The sequence below is a fragment of the Caloenas nicobarica genome, chromosome 1 (assembly GCF_036013445.1).
Source record: "Caloenas nicobarica isolate bCalNic1 chromosome 1, bCalNic1.hap1, whole genome shotgun sequence".
Lineage (NCBI taxonomy): Eukaryota > Metazoa > Chordata > Aves > Columbiformes > Columbidae > Caloenas > Caloenas nicobarica.
This window is the reverse complement of record NC_088245.1, coordinates 215,796,003-215,817,403: the sequence shown is the minus strand read 5'-3', so window position 1 is coordinate 215,817,403 and position 21,401 is coordinate 215,796,003. Positions and strand designations below refer to the sequence as shown.

The 21,401-nt window shown below is 53.6% G+C and overlaps 1 protein-coding gene across 1 annotated transcript; it reads left to right on the top strand.

Moving 5' to 3' along the window:
* Nucleotides 1-4,907: 4,907 nt before the first annotated feature.
* LOC135995750 (olfactory receptor 52K2-like) lies at nt 4,908-5,915 on the top strand. Its single transcript, XM_065647315.1, has one exon. It carries the CDS (start codon nt 4,908-4,910, stop codon nt 5,913-5,915), a length of 1,008 nt encoding a protein of 335 aa, XP_065503387.1.
* The last annotated feature ends 15,486 nt before the right edge of the window (nt 5,916-21,401 follow it).

Here is a 21,401-nt window from a genome sequence, read left to right as displayed (position 1 = left end):
GGCAATCTGGGGGACCAGCTCCAGCCATAGACTGACACCACGTCTACAACTGCCACCTGTGTCTGTTCAGATGAATCCCACCCAAAATGTTCTGTTTAGTCTTCACTGTTACAATAATTTTAAAATTAAACTCAGTGAAACACATTCAATTTCAAAACTGGTTTGGATGTGTCATTCCACACATCAAAAATATTTTAGCCTGTCTTTGTGGTGCTTTTCTGACTTTCTGCCCCACTCTTCCTTGACATCTTGAAAAAAACAGTTGACAGAATGTTTCTGCTATCCTGAATTTGCATGTCTTGCCATGCTGAATTTGCACATTGTGGCCTCATGTTGCTGGGGGCCTGGGGAAGGGCCCTGGGGGAACAAGGACAGCTCATGCCGTGGCACGGCCCTTTGCACTGAGACCCAGGAGAGACTTCCAGCTCCTCCTTCAGCAGAGCCAGAAATGGAACTGCACTTGCATTGCTCCTTTCTGTACCTAAAAGGGGCTGTGAAGACAGATGGGGACAGACCTTTGAGCAGGACCTGTTGTGACAGAACAAGGGATGATGGTTTAAACTAAAGGAGATTGAGGCTGGACATGAGGAGGAAATTGTTGGCCCTGGGGGTGGTGAGAGCCTGGCCCAGGTTGGCCAGAGAGGTGGTGGCTGAACCATCCCTGGAGACATCCCAGGCCAGGCTGGACGGGGCTCTGAGCAACCTGAGCTGGTGCAGATGTCCCTGCTCATGGCAGGGGGGCACTGGGGGGCTGGGGAGGTCCTTCCAACCCAAACCATCCTGTGATTCTATGCAGAAACACAAAGGTCTTTCATTCTGCCGGAGACAACCTGCATGGCCTATTCCTGTCTCAGTCATCTCCAAGCACCTGCTGTTTGTGGAAGAACTTAGATGAGCAAGAATTTACTTGGGGCTGAGGCTGTTACCATCCAGCCCCTCACTGAGGTTATTACAGAAGATGCCTGGAGAGGACTCGTGCTCTTGGGAATCCCCATCCAGGGGAGACTCCTGGCAGCGTTGCCTAGGGTGATTTATGCACAGCTCTGTTCTCCAACACAGGAGATGCTTCTTTCTCATCGTGAGCATCCCCAAGAGTAGAACGTGTCTGCAGGCAGAGAGCAGGGTGAGTAGCTCAGCTTGGGAGGACTGGCATGAGTCAGGGCACAGCAGGATGCTCCAGGTGCCTAAGGACGGGAGGCTGGTGGGACTTCAGCATCTGACCTGCATACATTCACCATGTGAATCAGTTAGGAAAAAGGCAATTGCTTGAAACTTTTTTTTAAGTAGTTTTTCAAAATTTTAAAGTTTCTTATGAAATGAAACTGCAAGCCAAACACTGCAGAAGGCTAATTTTTTAAAGTATTTTTTAGGTTAAAATAGGACTTGAGTTTAAAAAAGTAAAAAATAAATACCAAACCTTCTAACCAGAACAAAAAATTGCTGCAAAAGAGTCAACTTCTTTCCATTTGTATAAACTAAACCAATAATTAACTAAATATACATTTTTCTGTTAAAAAACCCTAAATTTTCAACCATGGATAATGTTCTTAATCCTTGTGTATAACAGCAAGTATCTCAATAGAAATCCATGGTCATGCAGCTGGGAGGTTCTTGCCAACAGGCAGAATTTGGTGAAATGGGCTGGAAAGAACAAGAGGAAACAGCCTCACGTTGCGCCAGGGGAGGTTGAGGTTGGATCTGGGGAACAATTTCTTCCCCAAAGGGCTGTGGGGCATTGGAACAGGCTGCCCAGGGCAGTGCTGGAGTCACCATCCCTGGAGGGGTTGGACAGACGGACATGAGGTTCTCAGGGCCATGGGGCAGTGCCAGGGTGTGGATTGTGATTGGACTCGATGACCTTAAGGGTTTCTTCAAACCAAAATGATTTTGTGATTCTGTGGTTCTATGATTATGTCACCGTGCCAGCAGCTGGGCCAGGCAGGACTCACCTTTGTGCCCCAACCCAAAATAGCCTTTTTTTAAATCTCCATGGAGAAGTAAGTTTGCAGGATGTAGAGTGTTGTGGTGGGAAATCCCCAATGGCACCAAAGTGTGATGAGAAGGAAAGGGTGCAAGGGCTGAGGTGGGGAGTGCTCAGTCTGGAAGATGTGACAAAGCCGATATAAAATGTCACAGGAAAGCGCAGGGACCGTCCCTTCAATCAGAGAGTTCTGCACCCAGCACTAATGAACTGTGAGGAGTAAAGATGAATTAAACTACAGGGAAAAAAAAGCTGGTGGTGTCTAGGAACTGGTGGTGCTGATGTAAATGCATTTCAGCCTGCGGTACTGATTTTTCATTAAAATTTCATTTTCCCAAAGCTGACAGAACTTAAAAGCAGAGGACATTTAGAAAAGGAAACTGCAGAGGAAGCTGAGAGATGTTTTGAACAAGTTCAGTTAATGGCCAAGAAAGGGAAATGGAGCACTTAGAGCTGCAGCTAAAGCACCACGGACAAAGTGAATTGGGGAGCTGGTCAGGATCTGATGGGAGGTAGAAGCTGCAAAGTAGGGAAATCACATAACAGCAGATGAAGGCGTCTGCCCCTCTGCACAGAGAAGAGAGGTCTGTGTCTACCCGAGAGAAAGGTGACAAGAGAAATTTATTTTCTAATGTAATTTAGTTGATTGGTGGCTGGGAAGGATGTTAAACAGCTTCTGCTAAACAAGTACAGCAGCAGCTCTGGGTAATTTGCGCGGCGGAAAAAGCATCTCTGAGTTGGCCAAGGAGGTCTTTGGCCTGTTCTGCCAAACTTTTACGAGCCTCAGCATGCTGTGGTGACAGCAGACACTTCCTCAGGCCATTACTTTAGCAAGAAGTATGATGATGTGATTAGCTGCAGATTGCTTAGCCTGACGTCAATGCCCAGCAGAACACCCCAGAAGTTAACAGAAGATTTGGTCAATAAAGAATTAAAGGATTAGAGCCAAATTGAATTATGGCAATCAGCGTGGCTTCGCAGGAAACAGCTCTTGTCAAACAAAACTGATTTCATTTTCTGATGAGATAGCAAGTTCAGTTAATCAACGTGTGTGTGTGTTTGAGTACAGTACACAGAGTTATCTAAAAGAAATGGCCCTCGCCAGGCTGCTGTCAGATGGGGAGCTGACACTGCGCAACATCCGTGAAGCATCAGCAAAGTGGGTGAAGAGCAGGATGATTAAGAGACCTCAAAACGAAGCTGTCAGACCCATCATCACAAAAAAACTCGTGCTTCTGCAGGAATGCCACAGTGGCTGGCTCTAGGCTAGAAGTAATTCTGTATGACTTTCATCAGTTTTCCCAAAATCCCTACAAATTGCATCTCAAATACTACTGGAGAAAGGCAAGTCATGGAGGGCAGTCTAGAGAGATAGGGAGATGGTCATTCAAAGGAACTCCTGCAATAAGCTGGATACCAGGGTAAGGAGAGTCGGGCGGGTTTTCGGAGTGGGACACTGTCCTGGAAAACAGGCTCTGGAAAACCACTGGCAGCACATGGAGAGGGTGACACGGGGACCCAAGGGGCTTGTGCAGTTTTGGATGCATAAGAGGGAAATGGAAGAGGTGGTATTTTTTCAAAAAAAATGTTGAAATCTTGGAGATGTGCGGAAAAAAAAAATCTCAATAAAACAGATAAACAGATAGTGGAATGAGTAAGTGGAGATGAGAAACTGGCAGTGCTCCGGGTCTTTAGTTTATGAAGAGTAACTCCGTGGTCATGGGAGGAACATACCCTCATGCAATGAAGGTTCTCTGCCATGAAGGGCTCTCTGGCCAAGCGTAGAAAGGTGGAGTAGGATGGTGTGGGTGGGAGTAGACAGACAAAATCAAATGGGAAGAAAAGCAGGTGGCTATAACCATCAGGATGTGTCCTCATAGTGTCGAGTGACAACTCGGAGCACCATTTTTCTGTCCAGTTTCACCATGGACATGTGGTCTAGATGCAGTTTCTGCATGACCCAAAGTGCCGACAGGCTGGAACTTGTGTGACTTAGACAGGCATAGGGAGGGAGGACTTGCAACAAGTCCTTAAGTCCTGCCGTTGCCCTGCTCGTGAAGGGTGGGTGGAACAGCCTGGGGTCGTTATGCCCCACTTCATCCCACTGATAGCAGCAATAGTGGCCGGAAGCCATGACAAGGCAGGACACCATGGTGCCAGCCTTTAGACAGATGATATAGCAAAAGTTAGAGGTAAATCAGAGGGGCTGGAAGGGCAAGCACAGGGGAAGGTATCCCTACATGAGCAATAGGACAGCCAGGACTCTCCAGTTATATGTCTTCTGGAACACACTGATCACAGCATCAGGATAAAAGCCTGGCTGTAGACAACAGGTTTTGAAGTTTTTCCACAAATAAATACAAGATTGTGTGATGCTTGAAAACATAGAGTCATAGAATAGAATCATTTTGGTTAGAATAGACCCTTAAAATCAGCAAGTCCAACCGTTCCCCCAGCCCTGGCACTGCCCCATGTCCTGAGAACCTCATCTCCATCTGTCCAACCCCTCCAGGGATGGTGACTCCAGCACTGCCCTGGGCAGCCTGTTCCAATGCCCCACAGCCCTTTGGGGAAGAAATTGTTCCCCACATCCAACTTCAACCTCCCCTGGCGCAACTTGAGGCCGTTTCCTCTGGTCCTGGCGCTTGTTCCTGGGGAGCAGAGCCCGACCCCCCTGGCTCCAAGCTCCTTTCAGGCAGGTCAGAGATCAGAAGGTCTCCCCTCAGCTCCTGTTCTCCAGCTGAACCCCCAGCTCCCTCAGCTGCTCCTCATAACACTTGTGCTCCAGACCCCTCACCAGCCTTGTTGCCCTCCAGCAGTGTGCACAGTTTTATGATCAAACAGGTGGCAGCAAAATCCCAACATTTCTGTCACTGCTACAGGGAACCAAAGTTGGGAATAAGGATGTGACTTGGCCCACTGTGCCATGTCAACCTCCAACCAATCCAACACCAACTCTTTGCCTTTTCTCCTGACGGGAATTCCTGGCCTGGAAGCTCTCCATGTGTGGATTTCCATCCCGTTCTGCTTCACATACGTCATGACCTTGCTGGGAAATATCATGGTCCTTCTCACTGTGAGGCTGGACAAAAGCCTCCATGAGCCTATGTACTATTTCATTTCCATGTTGGCTGTCATCGACCTCATCTTCTCAACTGCTGTGGTTCCCAAAATGCTGGCTGTATTCTGGTTGGATTCAAGAGAGATTGGGTTTGAGGCCTGCTTCATCCAGATGTTCTTCATACACACATTCACCGCAGTGGAGTCAGGGGTGCTCCTGGCCATGTCCTTTGACCGCTACACAGCCATCTGCAACCCCCTGAGGTACACCACCATCCTCACAAGCTCAAGCACCATCCAGATAGGACTGCTGTCGCTGGCCAGGGGAGTTGGTGTCATGATACCTTTAATGTGTCTCCTCACTGGCTTACCCTACTGCAAAACCAGAGTCATCCCTCACTCCTACTGTGAGCACATGGCCGTGGTGGAGCTGGCCTGTGCTGACCCGTCTGTCAGCAATCTCTACAGCCTCACCGTGGCAACGGTCTTGGTGGGGACAGACTCTGTCTTCATCACCTTCTCCTATGGTATGATCCTCAGGTCTGTGATACGGCTGCCATCCCAGGAGGCTCGTCTGAAGACCCTCAGGACCTGCGGGTCCCACATTTCCATCATCCTGGTGTTTTACATAGGTGGCCTGCTCTCCATGTACCTCCAGATGTTCCCGTTTGGCTTGGCACCTCACGTCCAAGTCCTGGTGGCTGATTTCTATTTGACGGTCCCTCCCATGCTCAACCCCCTCATTTACGGCATAAAGATGAAGCAGATCCAGGAAGGGATCTTCAAACTGTTGGGGCAGTTGGCAGGACTCAGTTTTCACAAGCTTATAAAGACAGGTCAGATGCCGAGAGAGGGAGGAACAGCCAAAAAATAATTTAACCCACCCTAGAATAGGTGTGAAGTTAAGTTCAATGAATTATGTACCCAAAATGTCCATCTCCATCCAGTCACTTGAAAGGGAACCTAGACCAGATGTCTACTGCTGACATGGCAATAGTTTATCCACATAGAACCCATGGGGCAGTGCTGATGGGTGCTGGGCAACTGTGGCGGGTGCACTCGACCCCCCCAGCCAAACCAGAGCAGTTTGGTCCAGGCTCCAGAGGAGGGAAGGGCCTGAGCCGCAGCCAGGCCAAGAACTCCCTCCAGGAGACCCACAAAGAAGCAGAACGGCAACTGAACGCCAGTGGCTTGTGGGCGCAGGGAGACTTGTGCAGACTTTTCCTACTGTGTGCAATTTGACTATGAGTCAACCACTTCATTCTACAAATACAACAGCCTGGATGAGCCCACTTTGAGCTCTCCCTGCTAAATAAGTGAGCTGTGTGTCAATGGTTTTACTACTCACAGGTCAGTGGACGAGCCCAATTCAAGATCAATATTAGTCGCTTAGCTTAAGTAGATGCACACCAAATGTAATGGATTACTTAGAGATACAAGGTTGTATGATTTTTAATATACTCTTTGATTCATGTTACTTAGTAGACTAGATCTGCTAAAATTTTAAGCTCATATTTGCCAAAAGCAACTGCAGACTACACTAAACGCCTGCAAGATAAAGTTTAGCTTGCATCTTGCTGGGAAAAATGGAACTGACTGGGAAAACAATGATCCAGGGCTAACGCAGAGACATCACAGACATCTGCAAAGCAAGGCCTATTTTGCACTTTGCTGAGAAGAAAGGATTTGTCCAGACAAAACGGCACCTTCAAGGATATGGACCCAAAACAATGTCTACAAATGAACAAAACAAAGGCCCACGTGGAGTCAGGGAAAAAGGGTCCAATGGGGAGCAAAGGACCTGGTGGTGAAATTTTGCTATTGGACTGGATCTTGGTGTGAATGGTCTGTAAAGATATAAAAGTTTGTAATTTTCTATGCTTGGTTGGACCTCTACGCAGGTACCAGCTTGAGCCAGCCCTTCTGCTATTCTACTCCATTAAATTTTTTATTTTTTGAGAATCTTGTCTCCTGAAAGTCCTCTCTGCTTGTGGTCATAAGGCCTCACCTGAAAGTTTGCTGCTGGAGTTCTAAGATACAGGCTCCGGAGTGAACGGTTATTGGGGAAAGAGGAATCCTGACAGTTTGCACCGCGATGGATATGGCCTCGCCTGAGAGTTTGTCTCCGGAGCTCCAAGACACAGACTCCAGAGTGAACGGTTATCAGGAGGGAAGACACCTGAAGGTTTGCTTCGTGACCGGGTACAGGCACCTAGAGAGAAGGTCACAGCATTCAGCTTGGCATATTTCCCCCATGCAGTAAATAATGGAGTGAACCTGCCACTGAATTCTATTAAGTTACGCTTCTCTTTAAGAAATCTAAACATTGCTCTGCAGTGAGCAGAACCCTAAATTCACTCCCCCGCGACAGCAACTGTCTCTTTGGCCAACGCACTCATGTTTTCCAAGCTATGAGCTGGAAATGTTAACATTGTGGTAGCTCTCTAATATCAGCAGCTTTTCAGTCCCTGTGGTTGAGGTGCCCCACAGGCTGAAGTGCATCAGCCAGAGAGGACGGTTCAGTCCACTGAGTACCAGCGAGACAATACCACGGTGCTCAGTGCCTCAGGCGCCTCCGGAGGGGAGCAGAGGATGCTCTGACCCCTTCCTTGCTCACAAGGGATGGGAACACCTCCCCCCGCATTTCCTCCACCCATCCATGCAAGAGACGTTGGCTCTCCATTTCTAATCAGAAGTCAGACCAGTGTATCTGAGAATTATTGTGGCTGTGTACACTGAGCTCAGAAAATCACTCAGAAACCTGAAACAAAAGCTGTTTCCTATTCCTGACATCACTAGTGGTTACATGTGCCAGGAACGATCACAGATCACTCTGGGAAATAGAGTTACTTCATAATTCTGCCAAGAGTGAATGCAGATTTATCACCCACTTTGGAGAGAGGGTGGCCTACTGAAGAAGGAAAAGAAAAATGAAAATGCTTCCTATAAAATGTGATGCGTCCTTCCTTCCTTCCTTGATAATCCAAATCTCTCTCAAAACTGACACAAATCCTCAGAGTCCCACTGATATGCATCAGCTGGCAAACTTGCACATTAATCTTGGCTATGAACATTTAGGTTAGACATGTTAAAAAAAAAAAAAAATAATAAAAAAGTCTATCAAGAAGGTGTTTAGCACATGAACAGGTCACTTGGAAAGGAAGTATGCTGCTGCAGGGCAGGAGGAAGGACTAGGGACCTCCCCAGGCCCTCTGGCACTGGCAGGGGTTGGATGAGGGAGTTAATGTTTGATGCGAGACCGAAACTGGGAGCATTTTACTGTGCAGAAAAGGACAGAGCATGTTCTTACAAATTCTGGTTATGTTTCTCATCCCTTCCTCAGGCAGGTGTATCACTGCTCAGGACCAGTATTGCTGTTGGTGATGATGTTACACAACATGCTCCCAGGCATCAACGCCCTAAGAGATGCTTCTGCCTTCGTTGAATGCTAGCAGAGATCAGTGCACAACTCTGGAGAGGGGGACTAAAAATTAAACGCGATCTTTTCTGTCTCTGCTTCCTGCTCTCTGTATCAAGAACAGCGTGGTTTCTCCACAAATTTAAAAAAAAAAAAAAAAAAAAGTTTAAAATCTCAAATGTTCGGTTCCAACAGAAACCACAGGTGAGGTCTCAGCTTGCCACCTCTCACGTGCAGAAATGCTCGATGGCCCAAAGCCTGTGCTGGTGCCTGGAGTTGTTCTCCAGCACTGGCAGGACTTTGAACTTCTCCTGGTTGAACTTCATGAGGTTCCTACTGGCTCATTTCTCCAGCCAGTTCAGGTCCCTCTGGACACCAGCACACCCACCAGGTGAACCAGCTGCTCCTCCATGTACTTTATAAGTACAAGCATGGAAAGGTTGGTCCTGGCTGAGCAGATGTCCCACCAGTGGTGGTCAGGACGTGCCCCCCAGTGCCTGTGATTTCACCGAGAAAACTCCCGCTCACTTGTCTGCGAGTAGGATTGGGCCTTGAGAAGTGGGGGATCTGCTCTGTCCCCACTGCAGATGTAAAATCAGCAATAAAGCCGCGCTGGTGGTGTACATCTCAATGGGTTACAGGGTCCTGGCTGTTGGCGAGTTTGGGGAGCTGCAGCGTGCCCAGGTGGCCAAGAGGCCACAGGATCCTGGCTGGGACCAGCACTGGTGTGGCCAGCAGGCCCAGGGCAGTGACCGGCCTGTGCTGGGAATGGGGAGGCCAAACCGCGAACCCTGGGGGCGGTTCTGGGCCTCTAACGCCAAGAAAGGCCTTGAGGTGCTGGAGCGGGTTGGGAGAAGGGAACGGAGCTGGTGAGGGGCTGGAGCACAAGTGTGATGGGAGCGGCTGAGGGAGCTGGGGGTTCAGCTGGAGAACAGGAGCTGAGGGGAGACCTTCTGATCTCTGACCTGCCTGAAAGGAGCTTGGAGCCAGGGGGGTCGGGCTCTGCTCCCCAGGAACAAGCGCCAGGAGCAGAGGAAACGGCCTCAAGTTGCGCCAGGGGAGGTTGAGGTTGGATGTGGGGAACAATTTCTTCCCCAAAGGGCTGTGGGGCATTGGAACAGGCTGCCCAGGGCAGTGCTGGAGTCACCATCCCTGGAGGGGTTGGACAGACGGACATGAGGTTCTCAGGGACATAGGACTCCATGATTCTATGGTCTGCCCCAACACCATGCTAAGGTGGACAAGAGCCCCATTTGCAACTGAAATAGATCCTTCGGGCTGCCCTCGCAAGGGTTGCATGGGGTGGCTCAGCGCAGGGGATGGGCTGAATCCGTCTCGGGCAGGGGTCTGGAGCTGGACCTCTCCTGCCTGCTCCAGTGGGCAGATCCTGGGGACTGGAAAAGACCACCCTGGGCTGCAGGGTCCCCTCTGCAAACAGCCTCGAGCAGCCTGGGCATGGGGCTGTGATGTCGGGGAGCTCAGGCTGCCTGTGTCACCGGAGCTCTGCCCATGACACCGAATCGCTGCTGACGTGTGATTTCTCACTTACTCTTGGCCATGGAGCATCTCCCCTGGACCCAGGTGTGTCCAAGGAGCCACAAGGAAAGAGGCACTTTCGCTTGTTTACCTGCAAACAGAGAGAGATGCATTGCAACTGAGTAATTAGCCTCAGGACACTTCCAGCTATTAGCCACAGCTCACTTGCTAATTTTTAATCTCTCCTTCGGGTGAAGTGTCCAAAGCAAACAAGGGTTTAACCCTGTGAGCGCTGGGCAGGGGTAGGTGCTCTTTAAGTGCAGTGGCAGCACACAGACTGGGCTGTGGGATGGCAGATGGATGAACATGCACATGGCCAAGAAGGCTATTGATGAAAACAAATTAAAAGGTTTCAGCCCTCGCTGTCCTGTGCAATCCAGCACTGGCTGCGTGGGCTCCAGGTTGAGCACAGACCCAGCTCCTATCCATCCTGCACCATCTCCCCTCCATCACCCAGGCCCCAGCCTCAGGCCACCCTCAAAATTAATGTATATTTTAATCCCAGCTAAATTAATACTGTTCAGCCACATTTCCTTACACACCTGTGTTGTACAACCCTTCTTGGGATCTGCAGCATAAAGGGTCCCTTTTGGAAATACCACCCAAACTGGAGCTCTGGACAGTGGGTGCCGGAGGAGCCACTGGAACAGGTTTTCTCATTTTGCCATGACATTTTCTGCCCCGGAAAATGTCCCAGTACCCGGGCTGGGTTTGGGGAGGGTGGCTCTGGTTTTACAAACCTCTGAGAATTTCAAACTTAGCTGCTGGTTTTCATGCCAGGACCCAGGAGAGCTGCACAAAGTCTGCAGCCGCCCCGAATGGGGGGTGCTGGAGCAACCCCCCAGCAGCAGGAGAGGTTTGGGAGTCCCCACAGGACTCCCCGGGACTGTCCCTGCCTGGCCATGGTGGGCACTGGGGGATGATGAGGCACAGCTGCCCAAACACACCTCCCTCTGCAAAGGGGACAGACAGCTGAGGGGACAGAGGGGTCCCAGTGCCACCAGTGCCGCCACGCAGGGCTGGGGGGGATGTTGGAAAGGAGTTAATTATGGGGGGGGATAGAAAGAGGGACGGGGGTCCTGTGACCAGGGCTCTCCCTGTGGTGCGGTGACCGAGGGGATGCGGTGACCGAGGGGATGCGGTGACCGAGGGTACGCAGTGACCGAGGGGATGCGGGGACGGTCACCCCACCCCAGCGCCACCAGCTCTGGCTCCAGCCAAGAAGTTGATGTAAAATCCCCAGCAAAGCATCATCAGTTGCAAACTCGCTAATTGGCCCCTTGGCAGCAACCCAGGGGACCAGGGACCACAATGGCTTGGCCGCCAGCGATCAATCCTCCTGTGGCCCCGTGCTGTAATTACCATCCAGCTCGTTAGCACTAATTGGACTACTCCCAGGAAGGGAGGCTGTTGAAAAAAAAAAAAAAAAAAAAAAAATAAACAAAGTTCAATTGCTTCTAACTTCGACTTGTTCAAAAGCCAAGGAAAGACAATAAGTCAGAGGGCCTGAGATGTCACAGAGGGATGTGCCTGTGTTGTGACAAATGCCACACAGCCTGAAATCTCTGCCCAGGGCCAGGGGACGGTGCAGGAGCCTCCTGCTGAGGTTGATAACATGGACCCTTCTCCGGATCAGGCCCGGTCCCTGGGGCGAGGGGTGCTCAGCTCGCTGCCAGCGATGGTGCTCCGTCACAGAACCCCCTGCCCAGCCCCGCTGCCGGGGGTGCTGGGGGTCCCCAGCCCGGGAGAAGCTCTTCCCAAGGATCCAGGAGCCTGGTGCCCCCCGGGAGTCCCCTCCCGACCAGGACAGCAGTGCCCAGGGTACGGACTGTGCTCAGCATCCCACAGGGCACCAACCACCCTGACCTGGGCACCGGGTACCCCACACCCTGCACCGGGCACCCCACACCTCGCACCCCATTCCCCCAGGGTCTGCTGCCCCGCAGCTCTGTCAGGATCACAGTCAGGAGAAGACACCAGCACGATGTCTGGATGGACACCAGTGACAAGTGGTGTCCCTCCTGGGTTGGTACTGGGACCATCACTGTTTAACATCATCAGTGACACAGACAGTGGGATCAAGTGCACCCTCACCAAGTTTGCGGGTGACACCAAGCTGAGTGCTGCAGGTGACACACTTGGGGAACGGGATCCATCCAGAGGGACCTGGAAAAGCTGCAGAAGTGGGGCCATGAGAACCTTATGGGGTTCAACAAGGCCAAGTGCAAGGTCCTGCACCTGGGTCAGGGCAACCCCCAGTATCAGTCTGGGCTGGGGATGGAGGGGTGGGGAGCAGCCCCCAGGAGAAGGACTTGGGGGTGCTGGGGGTGAAAGATGGGACATGAGCCGCAACGTGCGCTGGCAGCCCAGAAACCACCCGTGTCCTGGGCTGCATCCCCAGCAGCGTGAGCAGCAGGTGGAGGGAGGGGATTCTGCCCCTCTGCTCCGCTCTGTGAGCCCCCCCTGCAGTGCTGGGCCAGCTCTGGGTCCTCAGCACAGGACACACATGGAGCTGCTGGAGAGGGGCCAGAGGAGCCCCAGAAATGACCCGAGGCTGGAACAGCTCTGCTGGGAGGACAGGCTGAGAGAGCTGGGGGGTTCAGCTGGAGAAGAGAAGCTCCGGGGAGACCTTAGTGTGGCCTTTCCGGACTGAAAAGGGGCCGAGAAGAAAGATGGGGACAGACTTTTGGAGCAGGACCTGTTGTGATAGGACAAGGGATGATGGTTTTAAATTGAAGGAAGGAGATTGAGGCTGGACATGAGGAGGAAATTGTTGCCCTGAGGGTGGTGAGAGCCTGGCCCAGGTTCCCAGAGAGGTGGTGGCTGAACCATCCCTGGAGACATCCCCGGCCAGGCTGGACGGGGCTCTGAGCAACCTGAGCTGGTGCAGATGTCCCTGCTCATGGCAGGGGGGCACTGGGGGAGCTGGGAAGGGCCCTTCAACCCAAACCATCTGTGATTCTATTATTTTATCCTGGGAGCCACAGAGGAGTGAGGAGCTGCTGGGCTGAGCCCCTGGCACAGCACACATGGGGCAGTTTGCAGGACCCACCAGTGACCTTCCCCAAACTGCCCCATCCTGCAGCACCGGGCTGAGCCCACTGCAGCTGTGCAAGCCCAGGAGCTGACACCTGGCTGGGGGGGATTTGCTGGTGGCCCCATTTGGCAACTGGCAGTGTAAGAGCTGGTGTGCATCCTCCAGCTCGCGGCCAGCGCCCTGGCTCCTGCAGAGTCTACACATGCAACTCATGGCTGCTGGAGCAAAATGGACCCTGAGGTGCATCACGGAATCATAAAATCATGGAATGACTTAGGTTGGAGAAGATGGTGAAGTCCAACCGTTCCCCCACCCCCAGCACTGCCCCATGTCCTGAGAACCTCATGTCCGTCTGTCCAACCCCTCCAGGGATGGTGACTCCAGCACTGCCCTGGGCAGCCTGTTCCAATGCCCCACAGCCCTTTGGGGAAGAAATTGTTCCCCACATCCAACCTCAACCTCCCCTGGCGCAACTTGAGGCCGTTTCCTCTGGTCCTGGCGCTTGTTCCTGGGGAGCAGAGCCCGACCCCCCCTGGCTCCAAGCTCCTTTCAGGCAGGTCAGAGATCAGAAGGTCTCCCCTCAGCTCCTGTTCTCCAGGCTGAGCTCTACCCCTGCAATGCTGGGTTGGTGACCTGAAGCCCATTCCATGCTTGGCTGATGGACCCCAGGGAGGGACGATGTCACACAGAGTCCCACACAATGTCACTCCTCTGGCAGAGGGACGGGGATCCCACCCTGGACACTGAGTCCCGCTCAGCCCCAGAGCAGGGCTTTGCAAAGCCGAGCTCCCGAAGCAGATTCCTCCCTGCCCTGGGATGTGCAGCACTGTGGGGTGAGCTGGGGGGACGGTGGCTTCTCCAGCAGCTCCCTGGTGAGACGTGGCCCTTCCAAGCGGCTGGTGGCTCCGCAGGGGTGGTCACTGCCCTGGTGACCAGCACAGAGCCGGGAGGGCGGCCCTGTCCTGCTGCTGGCACTGCTGGGCTGGCGGGGGGAACAAAATAAGTGAATATTTCGGCAAACCGCTTCCCTCTGCTCCGGGGAGCAGCAACAGGGCCGGGCTGGCACCAGCGTGGAGTGAGGGAGGCACCTCCTGGCCAGAGCCAGCACTGCCAGAGCACTGTACCTGCTGCACTGTCACCTCCTGCACTGTCACCTCCTGCACTGCCACCCGTGCACTGCCACCCCTGCACTGTCACCTCCCTGCACTGCCACCCCTGCACTGTCACCTCCTGCACTGCCACCTGTGCACTGCCACCCCTGCACTGCCACCTCCTGCACTGCCACCCCTGCACTGTCACCTCCCTGCACTGCCACCCCTGCACTGTCACCTCCCTGCACTGTCACCCCTGCACTGCCACCCCTGCACTGCCACCTCCTGCACTGCCACCCCTGCACTGTCACCCCTGCAATGTCACCTGCTGCACTGTCACCCCTGCAGTGCCACCCGTGCACTGTCACCTCCCTGCACTGTCACCTCCCTGCACTGTCACCTCCCTGCACTGCCACCCCTGCACTGCCACCCTTGCACTGCCACCTCCTGCACTGCCACCTCCTGCACTGTCACCCCTGCAATGTCACCTGCTGCACTGTCACCCCTGCACTGCCACCCCTGCACTGCCACCCCTGCACTGCCACCTCCTGCACTGTCACCTCCTGCACTGCCACCCCTGCACTGCCACCCCTGCACTGTCACCTCCCTGCACTGCCACCCCTGCACTGCCACCTCCTGCACTGCCACCCCTGCACTGCCACCCCTGCACTGTCACCCCTGCAATGTCACCTCCTGCACTGCCACCCCTGCACTGCCACCCCTGCACTGTCACCCTGACACCGTCCCAGTGCCAGCCCTGCCAATGCTGCGCCACGTCCCATGCCGAAGCCACCAGCCCTGGCTCTGCCACCTTCTGTGGGCGCAGGCAGCCCCGGCTCTGTGTGGGGACAGCAGCTGGAACCCAGAGTCCTGTTTGTCCAGGAGCTTTAAACACTAGTTTTGGTAATTTTGGTTTGGTCTCCCTGAGCCCTGGTCCCCGTGTGGCTGCAGTGGGGAGGGAAGGCTGGGTGACATGACCAGGGACAGACGGGCAGGCGGTGGCAGAGAACAGCACCAACCTGTGCCCTGCGCTATGAGGACAGGGTGACCCTGCAGCACCCACAGCCCAACGGGGAGCCCAGGAGGGGCCCAGCAAGGGACGAGGCTCTGTGCCCGCCGGGTTAGGGGGGTCAGCAGAGAGCAGAGCCCCAGCAGCTGCCCCCAACCCTGCTGACAGCCCAGGGCCAGGAGGTGACGCTGAGGGAGGACGGGGATGTGTCACAGGGGACATGGAGGAGGGACATTTCAAGCCCTCACACCGACATCCAGATTGCCCACAAAATCTTTAATAGCAGCGGAGGGAGAAGCGATTGCCGGCAGTCCTTGCTGCCAACAGCCCCAAGGCCTCCTAATTAATAGCGCTGCCTTGAGCAGCGCTGGTGAGTCACGGGCCCCGGCGTCCTGCGACGCTCCCGCGCATCTCAGGGTTTACATCTCCTGCAGATCTGTCAGAAAACGCGAAGAAATCCACCTGTGCTGAAACCCACGCGCGTCAGTGGAGGAACAGATAATCCTGCAGGAAAAAAAAACCAGTGATTTTCCTCGCCAGAAACCTGCCTCCTGCCAAACCGAGCCGACTGGCACGAGCTCTATCTTTAGCCTCTGGCTGCGTGTTGGCAGAGTCCCCGATTAACCCTCCGTCCCCATTTGTGGGGTTCACCCCGGGGCTCCGAGACGCTGGTGGGGATTTGGGGTGTCCTGAGGGAGCTGGGTTTGGGTCTAAATCCTAAATCCTGGAGCCACCTTTCTCATGACCCGTTGTTCGCCCTCCTCCCTCGCCTCTGCCCTGCTCTTTTGGTCATAGAATCACAGAATCACAGAATGTCCTGAGCTGGAGGGACCCACAGCATCATGGAGCCCAACTCCTGTCCCTGCACAGGACACCCCACAGGTCACCCCGTGTGTCTGAGGACGTTGTCCAGTCTCTTCTTGAACACTGTCAGGTTGGGGCCGGGACACCTCCCTGGGGAGCCTGTTCCAGTGTCCAGCACCTCTGGGTGAAGAACCTTTTCCTCGTGTCCAACTGACCCTCCCTGGCACATCTTCTGCCGTTCCCCCGGGTCCTTTTGATATGCTCGTTCATTGTCTCCTCCTCCATATGTTTTCCCCTCTTACATGTTTTCTGTGTATTTTTGCCAGGCATGGCTTTTTGTCCCAGCACCCTCGGTGATGTGGGGTCGTGGCCCTTGAGGGTGTCCCTCAGGATCTCCTGGTCTGCACCATCACCTCCCGTTTCAGCCGGAGGTTCCTGTGCCCGTGTCGGACTCCCCAGCCCGGGGACACCTGCTCGCTCCTCTCCCAAGGGAAGTCACGACGACGTTCCTCTCCTATCGGGTGCTTTGGTGGGTGCACGCCGTTGATGAGTCACTTTGCTGACGTTCACAATCCTGAGCATATGTTTAAAATGAGTTTTTCTGGGTCAACGCTGCAGGGAAGCTGCGCAGAGACCCAGAGCCGAGCTCAGGGGACCGACGCCGCCTGAGTCACGTCCCAAATCTGGGCTCCCCTGGGACACCCTGTTCTCACCGACACCCCCAAGCACCATGGCAGGAGCTGCGGTAAACAGCTTTGGGGGCGTGAAACCGCTGGTTCCTGGTCACGGCCCGGGAAGGCCTCGCTGCTGCGCTGCCTCAGGCCTGGCGAGGGCCTTTGCACACAGGAAAGTGGCCACCAAGTGACCCTGCGCCACGGGACACCCCCCAGGGAGAAACAGACCTCAGGATCGTTTTGGTTGGAAAAGCCCCTCAAGGCTCATTGAGTCCAACCGTTACCCACCCCGGCACTGCCCCATGTCCTGAGAACCTCATGTCCGTCTGTCCAACCCCTCCAGGGATGGTGACTCCAGCACTGCCCTGGGCAGCCTGTTCCAATGCCCCACAGCCCTTTGGGGAAGAAATTGTTCCCCACATCCAACCTCAGCCTCCCCTGGCGCAACTTGAGGCCGTTTCCTCTTGTGGCATCAACCCTACAATGTGAGAACAAAGAGGTCAGGGAGCACCTCCTAAAACTCCGGAAAAAAAGAGGTTTTGTGTCAATCCCATTAAGGCAGCAGCCACAAGCGAGTGGAGGCAACACCTCGCTGTGCAGACACACAACGTCCTGTGCATCACCATGGAAATGCAGCTCTGAACACCCTGTCAGGCAGGAGGAGAGAGTTTGATGACACGTGACAAGAGTTAATTACCCAGGCAAGTCAAAGGAAAACGAAAGCACTGAAAACAGACTGTGTGTGTCCAAACCAGCAATCTCCAGCTTCTCTGGACAAGCCCCGTGCTGTCAAGCCTCAGAATTTCCCCTCCACACTCAAACTGCCTCCTACGAGCATCTAACAGCCGCAGAACCACAGAATGGTTTGGATTGCAGGGACCTTCAGAGGTCACCCAGTCCAAGTCCCATCATCACTACCTGTGGCAGACGGGGTAGAGAGGAACTGGGGCTGCCAAACCACAGGGTCCCTTCACAAACCACGGGGACAAGAGGGTACGGACTAGAATCCCTGGAATCGCCCTGACAGATGTAGGACAGCGTCTGGGAACCATGGGGTTTGGATGCTGCGTGTTGTCACTTTTCTCTGTCCCAATGCTCAGTACTAGTTAACACTACATGCTGAAACTAAGGTGATAGAATCATTTTTGTTGGAAGAGACCCTCAAATCACCAAACCCAACCCTTAAGAGCCTTTCTCTTCCCGGTTGTCCCTGCTGGAGGTCTTGCCAGTTGACCCAAGCATGAGCAAGACCAACCTCCCTTGCTGGTGAAGGCTCTTCTGGACCAAGGGCTGGTTGGAGGAGGGACTATGTCCTGCTGGTAGGTGTTGTCCTGATTGATAGATCTAAGCATCCGATGCCCACACACCTCATCCCAAGTTATTCAATGCACAAGAGCGAGAAGATCCCCAGCAAGGCATGGTGCTTGGAAAGTTCCTTTCTGACGTACAGGACAAAAATGCTGGGCTAATATCATAGAATCGTAGAATGGTTTGTGTTGCAGGGCCCTTCCCAGCCCCCCAGTGCCCCCCTGCCATGGGCAGGGACATCTGCACCAGCTCAGGTTGCTCAGAGCCCCGTCCAGCCTGGCCTGGGATGTCTCCAGGGATGGTTCATCCACCACCTCTCTGGGAACCTGGGCCAGGCTCTCACCACCCGCAGCGTCGAAGATGTAGAGAAGCCTCCAGCTGTTCTCGCAGCCTCGATGGGCTTCTTGGCTGACGCGTCACAGGCACCGAGTCCCAGCCTGGGACAGGCCGGTGCTCCAGGACCCGGTTCAGCAGTTTTCCAGGCCGGGAACCACCTCGCTGCAGGAGCCTGAGCTGTGCAGGGCAAGGGTGGAAGTCAGCGGTAGGATCTGGCTGCAGATACACAGAGCTTTCTCTTTGCAACGGTGAAAACCTTTGAGTTCTGGGCATTTTTAATATAAAAAAATTTAAAATAAATGTTAAAAAAAACATTGTCTGCAGTCACAAGGTATCAGACAGCATTCGCCAAACAGCATCAACATAACAACATCCACAGGGCCACGGGGCATCTGTCCAACTTGGACAACAACTTCTGCAGAAACAAAAAGCAAACCCAGGCAACCCCAGTGCAGCATCCTGCGGGCTGAGGCAGAGTCGACACACCGTCCTGGCCTGGAGAACAGGAGCTGAGGGGAGACCTTCTGATCTCTGACCTGCCTGAAAGGAGCTTGGAGCCAGGGGGGGTCGGGCTCTGCTCCCCAGGAACAAGCGCCAGGACCAGAGGAAACGGCCTCAAGTTGCGCCAGGGAAGGCTGAGGTTGGATGTGGGGAACAATTTCTTCCCCAAAGGGCTGTGGGGCATTGGAACAGGCTGCCCAGGGCAGTGCTGGAGTCACCATCCCTGGAGGGGCTGGACAGACGGACATGAGGTTCTCAGGACATGGGGCAGTGCTGGGGTGGGTTATGGTTGGACTCGATGAGCTTGAGGGGCTTTTCCAACCAAAATTATGCTATGATTCCTCAAAAACAAGCCTCTGCTCACCGCTGCCAAGGGAGGTTTAGCTCAGGCTTTAGGATAAACTCTCCAGCAGTAGGACAGACTTTGAGTACCGGGCTTGGGGCGCCTCCATCACCGGAGGATTTCGGCTCAGATTCACACTCTCTGAACGTGCTCGGGGTGAGATGATGCTGCCCTGCGGAGGGCACCGACTAGTTGGGCTCTCCAGGTTCCATCCCGCCCTGTCTTCTGCAAGTCCCGCATCCAAAGCTGGTGAGTACCAGCCCTTCCTTCCAGCACAGCGTTGGGCTCAGACCACGGGAGGCTGGGGAGGAATCTTTAATGCCTCTTGCAGCTGCTTTTATGTCTATTATTTCCTTTACCTGGCAGCCAAGGTTTGCTGGGATATTCAGAAAGAGCCCGGGAGCGACCCAAGGCAAGGACACTGTGCCCACGGCTGCTGTTTTCTCCCTGTCCCCCGGCTATCTCAGCCTCATAAAGGCTATTACAAGCCATCCAACATTTTATTCCTGCCAGGCATCTAAACCTGGGCTGAAATGAATAAGTTGGATATTTAAACGCCTGCCCGGTGTTGCTGCTCTGGGAACGGGGTTGTACGGGAAGCAACAGAGAACAGGAGCTAACTGAGCCGCACAATTAATATTAAACAGAAATAGCCACACAGCAATATTTTGTGCTTGTTACAGGGTCGGACTTCAATGCTGGTGGAAAAAAAAAATAAAAAATCCTAGGCAGTGAGAGAACTCCAGAGAATTAACATCTTCCCCCAGCATAAACGCCTCATTTTTTATGGAGCACAAATGAGTTCTGAGGGAGATGTGAGCACTTCTGTGTGTTCACCATCTGATATTGCTCAACAGCGTCTACAAAAAGTTCAGAGGACACTTTCTCCAGCAAGAAAGCGATACACTAAAAAATGTAATTTTAAAAATAGGAAAACAGGTAGGAAAGAGCCTTGAGGGGAAAGAGCAGCTCCTTGTTTTCCTGCTGCATTGCGGCTGCAGAGTTAAGGATCTCAGTTACGCTTTGCTGCCATAAATTAAGAAGCATCAGCTCAAACGCACTCAGAGGCAAAACGGAAAGGAAAAAAAGTCAGAGCTCTTGCAGCCTCCCCGAGCTGAGCCCAAAACAACCCAAGTGATGGAGCAAAACCCGGGCCCAGGCCCCGCCGAGGAATGGGGGCGGATTTCAAGTGACCGTGACAATGGCACAGAGCCCAAAATCCACGATATGAAATTCGGCCCAAACCAATGGGACGTTCCGCACGCTGGGAAAACCAGAGCGAGGTTTCCGAAGCGCCCGGTCCGTGGTGAGGGCCGGAGGTGGCTCGGGAGGGACCGTCACCCCCACGAGCTCAACACGGCGCCGGGACCAGAACCGGCTGATCCTGACGCTTGACGGCAGCATCACACACACAACATGGGTATTATCATCATCCAGCTCTGCTCGATACCGCTGCAGCCTCGGCCAAAAGAAAGAATCCATATGAACCACATCGGTAATGAAAATAATGAAAAAAAGAGAAGGGACTGACTTTGTTTTCTTGAGTAAAGAGCCGGAAAGGGTAAATACACCGCTGCTGTTCAGGAGCCAAAAGGCTTTTCTAACGAGTGGGCATTTGTTTCTCTCCGTGATTACCAGAGGAAGGATGAGGAGCTTAGTGTGCAGCGTCAATAATCCAGCAGGAATTAGGGGAACCTGAGTGACAGTAATGAAACGCTGCAAGCGAGGGAGCCGCGGAGCGTCCTGTGCGGGGCTTTGACGAGCCGGTTAAATGAGCAGCTCTGAGAAGCCACCTGGGTCTCGGCTCCGAGCAGACGCTCCTGCAGCCACAGCGTGCTGCGGTTTGACAGGGAGCAGGTTGTGCCTGCACCAGGGAGCGCATAACCTCCGCAAACACGTACCCACCACGAGCACGTACCTGCACAAAACCCCGTCCAGCCCTGGATCCAAAGCTGTGGGGCAAAACACACACCTGGGGGAAGGGGGAAACATGAATAAATTTGATGTGAATAGAATCACAGATGGTTTGGGTTGGAGGGCCCTTCCCAGCCCCCCAGTGCCCCCCTGCCATGAGCAGGGACATCTGCACCAGCTCAGGTTGCTCAGAGCCCCGTCCAGCCTGGCCTGGGATGTCTCCAGGGATGGTTCAGCCACCACCTCTCTGGCCAACCTGGGACAGGCTCTCACCACCCTCAGGGCAACAATTCCTTCCTCATGTCCAGCCTGAATCTCCCTCCTTTAGTTTAAAACCATCACCCCTTGTCCTGTCACAACAGGCCCTGCTCAAAAGTCTGTCCCCATCT

Coding starts and splice junctions, on each gene's coding strand:
- LOC135995750 (XM_065647315.1), top strand. CDS start 4,908: ATGTCAACCTCCAACCAATCCAACACCAACTCTTTGCCTTTTCTCCTG.